The 12,420-nt window shown below is 54.2% G+C and overlaps 1 protein-coding gene across 1 annotated transcript in view; it reads right to left on the bottom strand.

Annotated features, from left to right (window-relative positions):
* NGEF (neuronal guanine nucleotide exchange factor) overlaps positions 1–12,420 on the bottom strand; it is a 45,387-nt gene that overhangs the window by 9,096 nt on the left and 23,871 nt on the right. Inside the window, exons 4-6 of the mRNA XM_052637708.1 lie at positions 4,468–4,628; positions 2,641–2,793; positions 806–935 (exon numbers count right to left, since the gene is read on the bottom strand). Of these exons, the coding sequence (XP_052493668.1) occupies positions 806–935; positions 2,641–2,793; positions 4,468–4,628 (444 nt within the window). The remainder of the gene's footprint in view (positions 1–805; positions 936–2,640; positions 2,794–4,467; positions 4,629–12,420) is intronic.

The raw sequence follows: 12,420 nt of genomic DNA on the forward strand, positions 1-12,420 counted from the left end.
GTCCAACACCGAACCACGACTTCCCCACCTCGGGAAACAGCATCATCAGTCCAGCTGCTCAAACCAAAGATTCTCCTTCCTTCTTTCTCCATGGTAGCAAGTGCAGGACTCAGTTCCCTGACGTCCCTCCAGGATGCCCCACCTCGATGCCCACCAGCCCACCTCTCTCTCTCGAGTTGCTCCCAAACTTTTGCTCCCATTTCCACTCTTGCCCTCCTGCCTGGCACTCTCCACGTGGCAGCTGCTTTGAGCTCTTAACCAACGTCCACTAAAAGGAGTGCCCCCCATCACAGGGGATAGACTCCAATGCCTCAGCTGGCCCTGCAGGCCCCTGACCAGCCTCTGCCCACATCTCCACACTCATTCCCATCACGTTCCCCCGCTCACGGCTGGCCGACCCATCTGTGGACCTTGCTGCCCCAGGACCTCTGCCTGAAAGCAGTTCCCCCCCAGATGAGTGGCTCCTCCCCGTCAGTTAAGTCTTTGCTTAAATGTCACTCATCTGAGAGCCCTTGCCGATCCCCACCCTGGGAGTGGGCCAGGCCATCACCCCTATCATGCCACCCCGATTCATCGTCCTCAGCCATGACCACTTCCCGGCTGTGTGTGTGTGTGTCTCTCTCTCCACCAGGATCTGGCTCTCCAGCAGCAGGGGCTGAGTCTCCCACTGCTTGGCACACAGGAGGAGCTTAATTAGGATTTGTGGAGCACATGGACTTCTCAGAAAGCCAGCAGAGACCTGGACTGACCAAAGGAAACGGGCGGCAGCTGAAGTTGGCGGGGGCAGGGGGAGAGAGTCGGGTACCTGGACCAACAGCTTGAGGCGGGTGATCCTCTGGAAAGGCAGGATGAGGAAGGAGGAGAGGGGCAGCCCCCTGCACTTGGGGTCCAACTCCAGCTGTGCAATCAGCTCCCGGAAGGCTGCTTTCTCCTGGCTGGGCACACAGACGAGAGTGTCGGTGCTGAGCTGCCTCAGTCGTGTCCAACTCGATGCGAACCCACGGGCTGTAGCCCGCCAGGCTCCTCTGTCTCTGAGGATTCTCCAGGCAAGGATACTGGAGTGGGTTGCCATGCCCTCCTCCAGGGGACCTTCCCGACCCAGGGATGGAACCCTCATCTCTTATGTCTCCTGCGTTGGCAGGCAGGTTCTTTACCACTAGCGCCACCTGGGAAGCCCTCTCTGGCTTGTAGGAGGCATGAGTTGGAGAGGCTTCCTTCCCATGCACAGCCTCATAGGAACCAGACAGCCCATGGGCACAGAGGATGCATCCATGCATCCATTCTTTCTCTCTTTTTTTTCTCTGCAAAACAAACCGTTCATGTACAAGTCAAATAACAATAGTGACTTCACATGCCCGGCCCATGAAAACTTAGCAAAATACGTTGTTGTGTGGGAAGGCAAGAATTCCTTGTATGGCCAAGACTATGAATCAGATGCATAATTCAACGATTTCCTCAGCAGGAAATGGTGGCAAGGTAAACCCACGTAGCAGGAGCAGGCGGCAGGCTGGAGACGGCTGCAGGGAGAGCCTGGGCTGCTCCTGCCCGGCGGGGATGTCTCTTCTGCAGACGGGTTGGGCAGTGGAAACCAAGGCTGGGGGGCAGATGCGGGCCCGGGACTGCCTGTCATCAGGGACATGGCACTCAGCCCAGAGAGTCTGCTCTCATGGGTCACACCAGTGGACCCCGGGGTACTGCAGTATCCAGAGTCCTTGCTTCCCGTGTGACTGCCTTCTCAATGCTTGTCCTCAAAACTGGCATCCGGATTCCCTCCAATCCCCACTGCAAACCCCAAATGTCAAACACCTAAATTCCCGAGGGCTCAACTTTTAAAACACCCCCAGTGAACTGCACTGATGGAAAGACCCAGCGAAGCATGAAGTCCAGAGTCACCACCCAGAGAGTCCTTTGGGGCCAGTTGAGTGTGCTAAGGACGTATCATCGTTTAAACTGTGGTCGAAACATGGCACAGAAATGTGAAGAACTCAAAAGAGGCAAGTTGATGAAAAACTTCTCTCAACGGAAACCCCAAGGAAGTTTACAAAGTGGGCAGATTAGTAAAATTCAAGGGCTTTGGCTGGAGAGGGCTTCCCAGGTGGTGCAGTGGTACAGAATCCACCTGCCAATGCAGGAGACGCTGGTTTGATCCCTGGGTCGGGAAGATCCCCTGGAGAAGGGCATGGCAACCCACTCCAGTATACTTGCCTGGAGAATCCCATGGACAGAGGAGCCTGGCGGGCTACAGTCCATGGGGTCACACAGAGTCAGACACGATGGAGTACACACGCAATCCAGATAGAGAATCACCAAAAACACTCCCTCCCCAATCCTTGCCTTTGTCTCTGATTCAAACCACTCTCCTGCCGTCCTGGGCCTCGAGTGGTCCTCTTGGCCTCAAGCTCCCTTTTCTAAACCTTGCAGAGCCCTGCACGGCTGTCTGGACACAGGTCCAGTGGGCGCCGTGGCCGACAGTCCCGGGGTCACCGTTTCCCCGGTGGCACCGAAAGCCCCAGCACGTGCCAGGCTTGGATGCCGTCCCAGGAAAGCAGAGGTCTGGGGACCACAGCTCAGGGCCAGTGTAGGAGGAGGGGGCTGCCCGGGCCGCGCCTCTGCGATGACCCCGCCCCCGGCCACACTCACAGCAGCTGCTTGTAGGTCCGCTCCTGGTAGGTCTGGTTGCTGACATAGGTGATGTAGACGGAGAAGTGGTCAGCGGCGTAGCGGTACACAATGTCACACACGTCCGAAATAACGATGTTTTCCTCCATCCGGCGCTCCAGCTCCAACAGAAACCTGGGGGGCAGCGGCTGGGTTAGGGGTGCAGGGGGGAGACTGAGGGCACGTCCTCACCAAACCAACATGACAGGAGGTGGTCCCAGCGAGGGGGCTGTTCTATCACATCAAGGAATTACTTGTTCAGGTTTCCTGGTAGATGATAACATTAGGAACATGCTAAAGAGACCTGCTCCATACATACGTACTGATGTGTTTATGAAGTGAGATGAAGATGGTAATTCACTTTGGAATGCTCCCGTGGGTGGTGGGATTGGGGGGCGGATGGGGCCGTGGGTGAACCGAGATGCTGAAATGTGGGCTGTTCTGCTGTTTCTATTTCTGCATGTTTGGGATATTCCATAATAACATATAAACAGATAGGGAAACAAATAGATACTCCTCCCCCAGCACGAGGGTGCAGTGGCAGAGGCTGAGGGGTCTCCAAGACGGCGCTGGTCTCAGTCAGCTCTCACCTCCCTGAGCCCACCTGGTTGGGGGGACTGCTGCAGGATCTGGGGGCTGCAAACAGGAAGGTGGGGTGCCCGTGTGCAGGGGGACACTCAGGAGGGTCCACGGAGAGCCACATGGGGAGCAGGGGGCTGCTGCCGCCCAAGTGCTATTTCTCATTGGAACAGGGGTGGTCGGGCCCGCTGATAAAAGCTGAGTTTTAGCTGCAAACCTCCACAGAATAAGGTGCAAATGGTAAATGGATCTCTTATCCTAACAGAATGGCTGGAGCTCTTCTTCATGATGACCAGTCAATAGATGTCTATTCCTCCTCCACTTAAGCACATCCCATCCTTCTTGAGGCAAAATATAAGCACAGTTCCAAACACCACTTCCACGCAACTGGAGAGGAGAAAGTGTAACTCCAGGACTGCACTCTGACTTGCCCTCAGGGGACCTTGGGCCCTGCATGCGCCAAGCCAGGGCCTGGTGGCATCAGGATAAAGAGCGTGTCACCTGGACACCTCTGTGTCCAGTCCAGGTGCAGGACACATGAGCGTCTGCACTGATGGGAGGGACCTGCAGGCAGCAGTTCTGTCTGGGGGACACACCGGCCTTGTTGCTGGGAGGGTGGCAGATCTCTGGGTTTATGTATTTAGGTTTATCTTTTGCCTTTTCATCTTTTCATGTGAGAGTTGGACCATAAAGAAGGCTGAGCACCAAAGAACGGACGCTTTCAAACTGCAGTGCTGGAGAAGACTCTTGAGAGTCCCTTGGACTGCAAGGAGATCCAACCAGTCCATCCTAAAGGAGATCAGTCCTGAATATTCATTGGAAGGACTGATACTGAAGCTGAAGCTCCAACGCTTTGGCCACCTGATGGGAAGAGCTATCTCACTGGAAAAGACCCTGATGCTGGGAAAGCTGAGGGCAAGAGGAGAAGGGGACGACAGAGGATGAGATGGTTGGATGGCATCACCAACTCGATGGACATGAGTTTGAGCAAGCTCCAGGAGATGGTGATGGACAGGGAGGCCTGGTGTGCTGCAGTCCATGGGGTTGCAAAGAGTCAGACATGACTTAGTGACTGAACAATAACAATTTAGTTATAGCTTATTACAGAAAACTCCAAACATTCGAAAGCAGAGAAGCCAGCGTAGCAGGCAGGCACCACCAGCCCCAGCCGCACCCCGGGTGGGGAGGAGGGACTGGAAGGCGCCCCACGAGGACGGGGCGCTGGCTCACCGCTCGCTGACGGCCATGACGTCCAGCACGTTGGAGAAGAGGATGTGTGCCTCGGACGGGTGCAGGATCTTCTTCAGCCGTTCGTTCTCCATGAAGTGGGACACCAGCAGGTTCAGGCTTTTATAGTAGGAGGCCTCCGAAGTGATGAGCTCGAACATGGCCTGGGACACCGGGCAAAGAAGACGAGAGGAGGGCCAGCGGTCAGCACCCAGGGCTCACTTTTCCCCACTCTCAGACAGATGAAAGCGCAAGTCGCTCCATCGTGTCCGACTCTTTGTGACCCCATGGACTATACAGTCAGCCCATGGAATTCTCCAGGCCAGGATACTGGAGTGGGTAGCCTTTCCCTTCTCCAGGGGATCTTGCCAACCCAGGGATCAAACCCAGGTCTCCCACATTGCAGGCAGATTCTTTACCAGCTGAGCCACCAGGGAAGCCCAAGAATACTGGAGTGGGCAGTCTATCCCTTCTTCAGAGGATCTTCCCGACCCAGGAATTGAACCAAGGTCTCCTGCATTGCAGGTGGATTCTTTACCAGCTGAGCTATCAGGGAGGCCCCTCAGACAGATGCAAAGGTTTTATTTTATTTTTGGCCACAATGCACAACTTGCAGGATCTTAGTTCCCCAAGCAGGGATTGAGTCCTCACCCTCAGCAGTGAAAGCTCCAAGTCCTAACCACTGGACAACCAGGGAATTCTCCAGATGCAAAGGTGGCCAGCACCCTTTCAGAGACCTCTAGCCTGCTCACAGTAGTGAAGCTGAAGACGCCCTCGTGTCCAAGGTCAAACACAAGAGGTCATCCATTCATCAGAGCTCCGACAGCTGACTCAGCTGACTCAGCTGACTCAAGGGTGACTCAGGACTGCTTCCTGGTGAAGAATGGCTGGGAGACTCATCCATAGAGGGAGCGCCACTTCTACACACCCAGAAAAACATTTAGAAGGAAGCAGGTCATGATGTCAACCACAGGTGTCAACAGGGGGTGGAATCTGAGGGTGATCTCACTCTTTTTTTTAAAAGTCTCTTTTTTTATTTTTGGCTGCTACACGGGCTCTTCTCCAGGCGCATCGGGTGGGGGCTACTCCAGCGTGGTGCCCAGCCTTCTCACTGCCGTGGCTTCTCTTGCTTCAGAGCACAGGCTCTAGGCAGGCGGGCTTCCACAGCTGTGGTTCCCGGGCTCTACTGAGCACAGGCTCAACAGTTGTGGCGCATGGGCTCACCTGCTCCATGGCACGTGGGATCTTCCTGGGCCAGGGATCGAACTCATGTCTCCTGCATTGGCAGGCAAATTCTTTACCACTGAGCCACCAGGGAAGCCCTACTCTTTTCTTTTTACCCTTTCAACTGTCCGAGAACTGAAGGATGAGCACAGGTTATATCTTTCATGGTCTGATTTTATAATGTAATCAATCAAGCAATCTTCATTTTGAAGAAGAGAGAAAAAAGGCGAGAAATCCATAATCTGATAAGCTTTTTGGAGGCAGCTTCTTCTCTATCATGCTTATTATGCGATTGTTGAGCCTATGAAACAACAAACTCACTGGACCTCTGTTCCCTCACGTGTCGTCTGTGAAGCAGGGTGGGAATGCCAGCTCACCCTCCTACTTCACTCACAAGCAAACTCATGACCCTTCCTGAGGCCACCCTGGGGCCACCCTCACCTTCCTCCCCACCCCCATCTCCCTCTGCTGTTTATCAACCTAGCATGGGTTCAGGTTCTATTGCGGCCACCCAGCAGGGACGGTCAAGTGGGGTGAATTGTGATCGCCCTTCCAAAGCTGCGGGGTTTCCCCCATGGCTCAGTGGTAAAGAATCCACCTGCCAATGCAGGAGACGTGGGTTTGATCCCTGGATCGGGAAGATGCCCTGGAGAAGGAAATGGCAGCCCACTCCAGTATTCTCGCCTGGGAAATCCCATGGACAGAGGAGCCTGGCAGGCTATATAGTGCATGGGTTTGCAGACTCAGACATGACTGAGCAACTAACAACTCCTCCATACCTCCCTCTACATCCCACCCTCTAGCACCTGCGAATGGGAACCTGTTTGGCAAAAGGGTCTTTGCACATTAAGTTATGGATGTCAAGGTGAGGAGACCATCCTGGATTGAGGTCTAATCCAATGACAGCGGTCCTTGTAGGAGAGATGCAGAGAGAGACACATGGGGAAGAAGGCCAGGTGAGGACCCAGGCAGAGACAGGAGCGACGCTGCCTCCAGTTCAGGAACACCCAGAGCCACCAGAAGCGGAAGAGGCGGAAACTGCCAACAGCCGATTTCAGGCTCTGGGCCCTGCAACTGGGGGAGAATTAATTACCACCCAGTTTGTGGTCATTTGTTACAGCAGCCCCAGGGAAATAGACAGACAGAGGAGGGCTGGAGCCAGGAGAGTGATGAACACTGGGGGCCCTGGTCCCCACCCAGTGTCCCGACCACCCCCCATGTCTCACACCTCCATCCTCCCCACTGGCTGGAACCCTGATCCAGGGTTTAAGACTCTGTCTATGAACACTAGCGCTCCCAGGGCCGGCAGGGACACTGGAAGGAAGAGAGGCAGGCAGGGAGAGGGAGGGAGGACCAGCATATTCTCCAGACACACAAGGCACTTTCCCACTTCATGGTCTCTGCACCTACCCACCCACCCCCCGGCCCCGCCCTGCCCCGCCCCTAGGAAGGACACACGGAAGGTCCCATCTTATTAAAAGGAAACAGACGCAGAGGTTAAGTAATGCCCCCGAAGTTACCGCTGGAGGGTGCAAGACTCAACCCAAGGGTTTTCCAAGTTGTGGACTCTGCCCCCCACTACCCACCCCTGCTGCCTTAGACGCAGACAAGGCCGGGGATCCAGTGGGGTCTGCAGGCAGCCTGCTGGGCAGCTACTCTGCTGCCTCCTTGCAAAGCTCAGACAAACAGCTGACCTGGCAAAATGCTTTAAAATAAGCAACATATTTGCAAGTTGGGCATGCTTAACAGCATAAATGGGATCTGGCCACGGCACTAGTGGTAAAGAACCCGCTTGCCAGTGCCGGGGACCTAAGAGACGAGGGTTCGATCCCTGGGTCGGGAAGATCCCCTGGAGGAGGGCATGGCAACCCATGCCAGTGCCTGGAGAATCCCATGAACAGAGGAGCCTGGTGGGCTACGATCCACAGGGTCGCAGAGTCAGACATGACTGAAGTGACTTAGCCCAGCATTGCAGAGCAACAGCCTAAACCTGCTCAGCACCAATGAGAAAGTTCACACACACACATCACTGCAGGGTGGCCCACCAGCAGAGGAGAACCCTGCCTCCCCCAACCCCAGCGTCTGTGCCTCATGCAACACAATGTGACGAGGCGCTGAAACGAGCCCGCAGCCTCTCTGTCCCCACGTCACGCGTGCTCAAAGATTCGAAACCACACTCAGCACGTCCCACTGGCCTCGCCCGCATCTGAGCCAAGGCCCCAGCACGGAAGGCCCCAGCACGGAAGGCCCCAGCACGGAAGGCCCCACCCTCTGCTCTGCCAGCGTCCACCAAGCCCTGCCCGGCAAGGCTGCACTGGGCAGAAAGTTCCCGGAAGCGCCTCTGTTACAGGGGCTGAAACAAATGACTTTTCCTGCTGCTAAATTTAAGTTTCTTAAGAAAACGTCAAGCCATTAGAGCTTGCTAATTCTAAGCAAACATAACCAAAAATAAAAAACACCCCAAACCAAGATGGATGAGTGCTGCAGATCCCAAGAGAGGAAAAGGACAGCAGTTCCAGGGTGAGCCCCTCAGATAAGGTGTGTCTGCTGAACCCCATCTCCCCCAGTGACGCCTGAGGCACACCTGGGATCACAGGTGGGAAAGGTCCCCAGCTTGCCGACAGCATCCTCATCCTGATCCCCTGGAGGACACAGGGCCGGAGGCCGCTGGGCAGAGGCAGGCGGGCCTCTCAGTCGCTGACATGCCGCGGGCGTTGGGCCTGAATCACCGCTAATTGATACCGGCTGTGCCCATTCACTGCAAGCTCACCCCCTCCTTCTCCGTTTATGGGGCAATTAGTCATCTGTGGGTTTTAGTTTTCCAGGGTGTTTGTCTTTATTTTCTATGTCAGATTACTTGCCACATCAATATGGTTGTCTTTTCCTCATCAATATTATTTTCATCCTCAGTCATTCAAGCCTTTGAATGGGCATTTGGAGTTGACAGGGATCCAGGCCCTGCTCATTTACTCATCCATCCACTCATCCACTCATTCATTCATTCACTCATCCACTCATTCATTCATTCACTCATCCATCCATTCATTTACTCATTCATCCATTCATTTACTCATTCATCCATCCACTCATCCACTCATTCATCCATCCACTCATCCACTCATTCATCCAGTCATCCACTCATTCATTCAATCATTCATCCACTCATTCCTTCATTCACTCATTCATCCACTCATTCCTTCATTCACTCATTCATCCAGTCATTCATTCACTCATTCATCCAGTCATTCATTCATTCACTCATTCATCCAGTCATTCATTCACCATTCAGTCTTCCATTCATCTTCTCATTCATCCACTCAGTTTCACTCATCCAATCATTCATCCACTCATTCCTTCATCCACTCATTCCTTCATTCCTTCACTCATTTATCCATCCACTCATTCACTCATCCATCAACTCATTCGTTTGTCCACTCATTCACTCATTCATCCAGCCACACATCCATTCACTCATTCATCCACTATTCAATCATTCATTCATCCATCCACTCACCATTCACTCATTCAATCTTCCATTCATCTTCTCATCCATCCATCCATCCATTCCCTCATTCGATCAATCATCATCCACTCATTCATTTGTACATTCATTCATCCATTCATTCATCCATCCACTCATTCATTCACTCGTCCATGAATTGGTCCAGGCCCCCAGCACTCCTCCTCTGTGAACCCCATGGACTCCCCTGCTGCCTCGCACACTTCCTTAGGACCTCCCCGGTGGCCCAGTGGTTAAGACTCTGCCTTCCAATGCAGGGGACACGGGTTTCATCCCTGGTTGGGGAACTAAGATCCCACATGCCGCAGGGAAACAAAGCCCTCGGCAACCACTGAGCCTGTGTGCTCTAGAGCCCACATGCCACAGCTGGAGAGAAGCCCGCACCACAGCTAGAAAAGCCTGCATGCCAAGGAGATCCAAGTGCTGCAGCCAAGACTCGAAGCAGCCGAATAGATTAAAAAAAAAATGCACTGGGGAAAAAAAGACTGAGTTGCAGGAACTGCTGACCACTCCCTGATGCCCCTTTGCCAGTTTGGGCATCACTTTCTGTCCAAACCCAGGAAACTCTTGGCCGTGTTTCTCTTAGTCATCACCGTCCTGTCTGAGCCACATCAACGTGTGTGACACTTCACTGATAAACAGTGGCCATAAATGTCCTGTTCTCTCACCTTGTTTATGCAGCGTTGTCAGAGATAAAATGCCAGCAAGCAAAGGATAGTAACAGCTGCTGTATGTCCAGCTCCTACCCTGCGCCTGGCGTCCTGCTGGGGACCTCCAACGTGCCACCTCCCTCAGTCCTCACCACAACCCTGGAGATCCCCCGATGGTCCCCTCTGTGTGGATGAGGGTACCACAGAGCTTGTGAATGGCAAAACCAAGGTTCACTCCTCATCCTTTGGATCTCAGGGCTCTGTGCCTGGACTGCCCTGCTAGGGACGGCCTTCCACACACACGCCCAGGCTTCCCCGAGAGCCCACAGGCCGGCGGTAGTGCCGGGCCACTGCCCCCGCTCCTTGCAGGTCGACGTGATGTCCTCCTTCCCACCCTCTATTATTAGCTCCTTCTGGCTAATTGTCTTTTTAGCTTTACATGGTGCTTGCAAGCGGGTGCATGCATGTGCATGCTAAGTCACTTCAGCTGTGTCCGACTCTGTGTGACCCTATGGATTGTAGTCCACCAGACTTCTCTGTCTGTGTAATTCTCCAGGCAAGGATACTGGAGTGGGTTGTCGTGGCTTCTTCCAGGGGATCTTCCTAACCTGGGGAGCAAACCTGGGTCTCTTGCCTTGCAAGCAGTCTCTTTACCGACTGAGCCACCGGGGAATCCCTTTCAAGTAGGTGCTTGAGACAGTTTGTTAAGGGAAAACCTCTAAACCAGCTCTCACATGGGAACCAGGCCTGGCATCGAGTGATGGGTCTTACTCTTGTACTGCCCACGGCTCACAGCTTCCACCCGAAAGCTTGGCTCTAGACCCCTCCTCCTCGTGGCCGTGGGGCCTCTCTTCCCAAGGGTGCCATTAGCTGTGCCCGCCGTTCATCCTCCTTTCCTGGCTCCAGCCGGACTGGATGCCCGATGGCCCGTCTCCTCTACCAGGTGGCTTCCTGCAAGGCCTGGCCCCGGTCAGCACACAGGAGACTGCATGCATTTGCTGTGCACCTACTGGGAGCTGTGGGCCCTGGGGATCCCAAGAGGACCAAGACCTGCCCCCTGCCCCCGGGGGGTGGCCAGCTCAAGAGGCCACCGTGCTAGGGGGCTGGGGTCGGTGATGCCTTCTGCCCTCCCCAGCTCACTCGTTCCACAGACATGTGCCCAGAGCCCCCTCCAGGTAGAGGAAGGGCTCAGTGCTGGCGACACAGAGGAACACACACATTGGGCACAGCCACTGACAGCTCTGTAGGGATGTCCACAGTGACCGGGGGGCTTCACCTTGGCAGGCGAGGGGGGAGGCAGGCAGCCAGAGACAGCAGGCTTCCGGAAGGGGCTGTCAGAGTCAAAGAACCGATAAGAGTTAGCGGTTCCCCCCTCTAAAAGGAGGGGGGACACGTGTACCCCAATGTTCATCGCAGCACTGTTTACAATAGCCAGGACATGGAAGTAACCTAGATGTCCATCAGCAGACGAAAGGATAAGAGAGCTGTGGTACATATACACAATGGAGTATTACTCAGCCATTAAAAAGAATGCATTTGAATCAGTTCTAACGAGGTGGATGAAACTGGAGCCTATTATACAGAGTGAAGTAAGTCAGAAAGAAAAACACCAATAGAGTATACTAACACATATATATGGAATTTAGAAAGATGGTAATAATGACCCTGTATGCGAGACAGCAAAAGAGACACAGATGCAAAGAACAGACTTTGGACTCTGTGGGAGAAGGTGAGGCTGGGATGATTTGAGAAAATAGCATTAAAACATGTATATTATCATATGCAAAATAGATCACCAGTCCAGGTTCGATGCATGAAGCAAAAAAAAAAAAAAAGGGGGAGAAGTCCCACATATCTCAGCCTGACTCTCTGACCACGTTTGTGAAAATGCAGATTCCCAGGCGCCTTCCCAGAGCCACTCATAACCTGTCCTTCAAGAAGTTCCCCAGGTGGTTCTGAGGCGTGGCCGAGTCTGAGACCCCGGTGTCAGGGCTGGGGTGCACCCCAGCTCCAGAGCCTCCCCATGTACCTTTCTTTCTCACGTGTCACCTGAGTGCTAAGCGCTGGGCACCTGCCCGATACCTGACTTCTGTGCGGTGCTGCTTCCTGGAGGGTGGGGAGAGGTGGAGAGAAAGCTGTCTAAGGACAGCCCTGCCCTCTGCTTTGGGCCTTGAGTCCTGCTGCCGCCAGCTGCGGCCACCCTGGGTGGATTCATGTCCTCTCTCTGCCAGGCCTTCCTTCCCGCATGATCCGACTGTTCAGGCACAAAGCTGTGCCCACTTCTGCACCTAGAAGAGTAATGCAAACCCCGCAGGCACTAGGCTGGACAGAAGTGAACGAAAAGGCTTGCAGTTAAGAAGCGGCCCTTAGAGCATCGCTTTTCGTTCTTCGCTAATGACGATGAAGCTGGATTTCAGAGCCCAGGCCGAGTCCTGCTGCAGCGTGGTCTCTAGTCCGCGCGGGAAATGCAAGGAGGGCCGCCATGGGGGCCGTGGGCCTCGGTGTCACCCTGGGTGCTGACAGCTACTCCCCTGCTCGCTATGGGGCTAAAGGGTCACTCGT

Source organism: Budorcas taxicolor, chromosome 3, assembly GCF_023091745.1.
Source record: "Budorcas taxicolor isolate Tak-1 chromosome 3, Takin1.1, whole genome shotgun sequence".
Classification (NCBI taxonomy): domain Eukaryota; kingdom Metazoa; phylum Chordata; class Mammalia; order Artiodactyla; family Bovidae; genus Budorcas; species Budorcas taxicolor.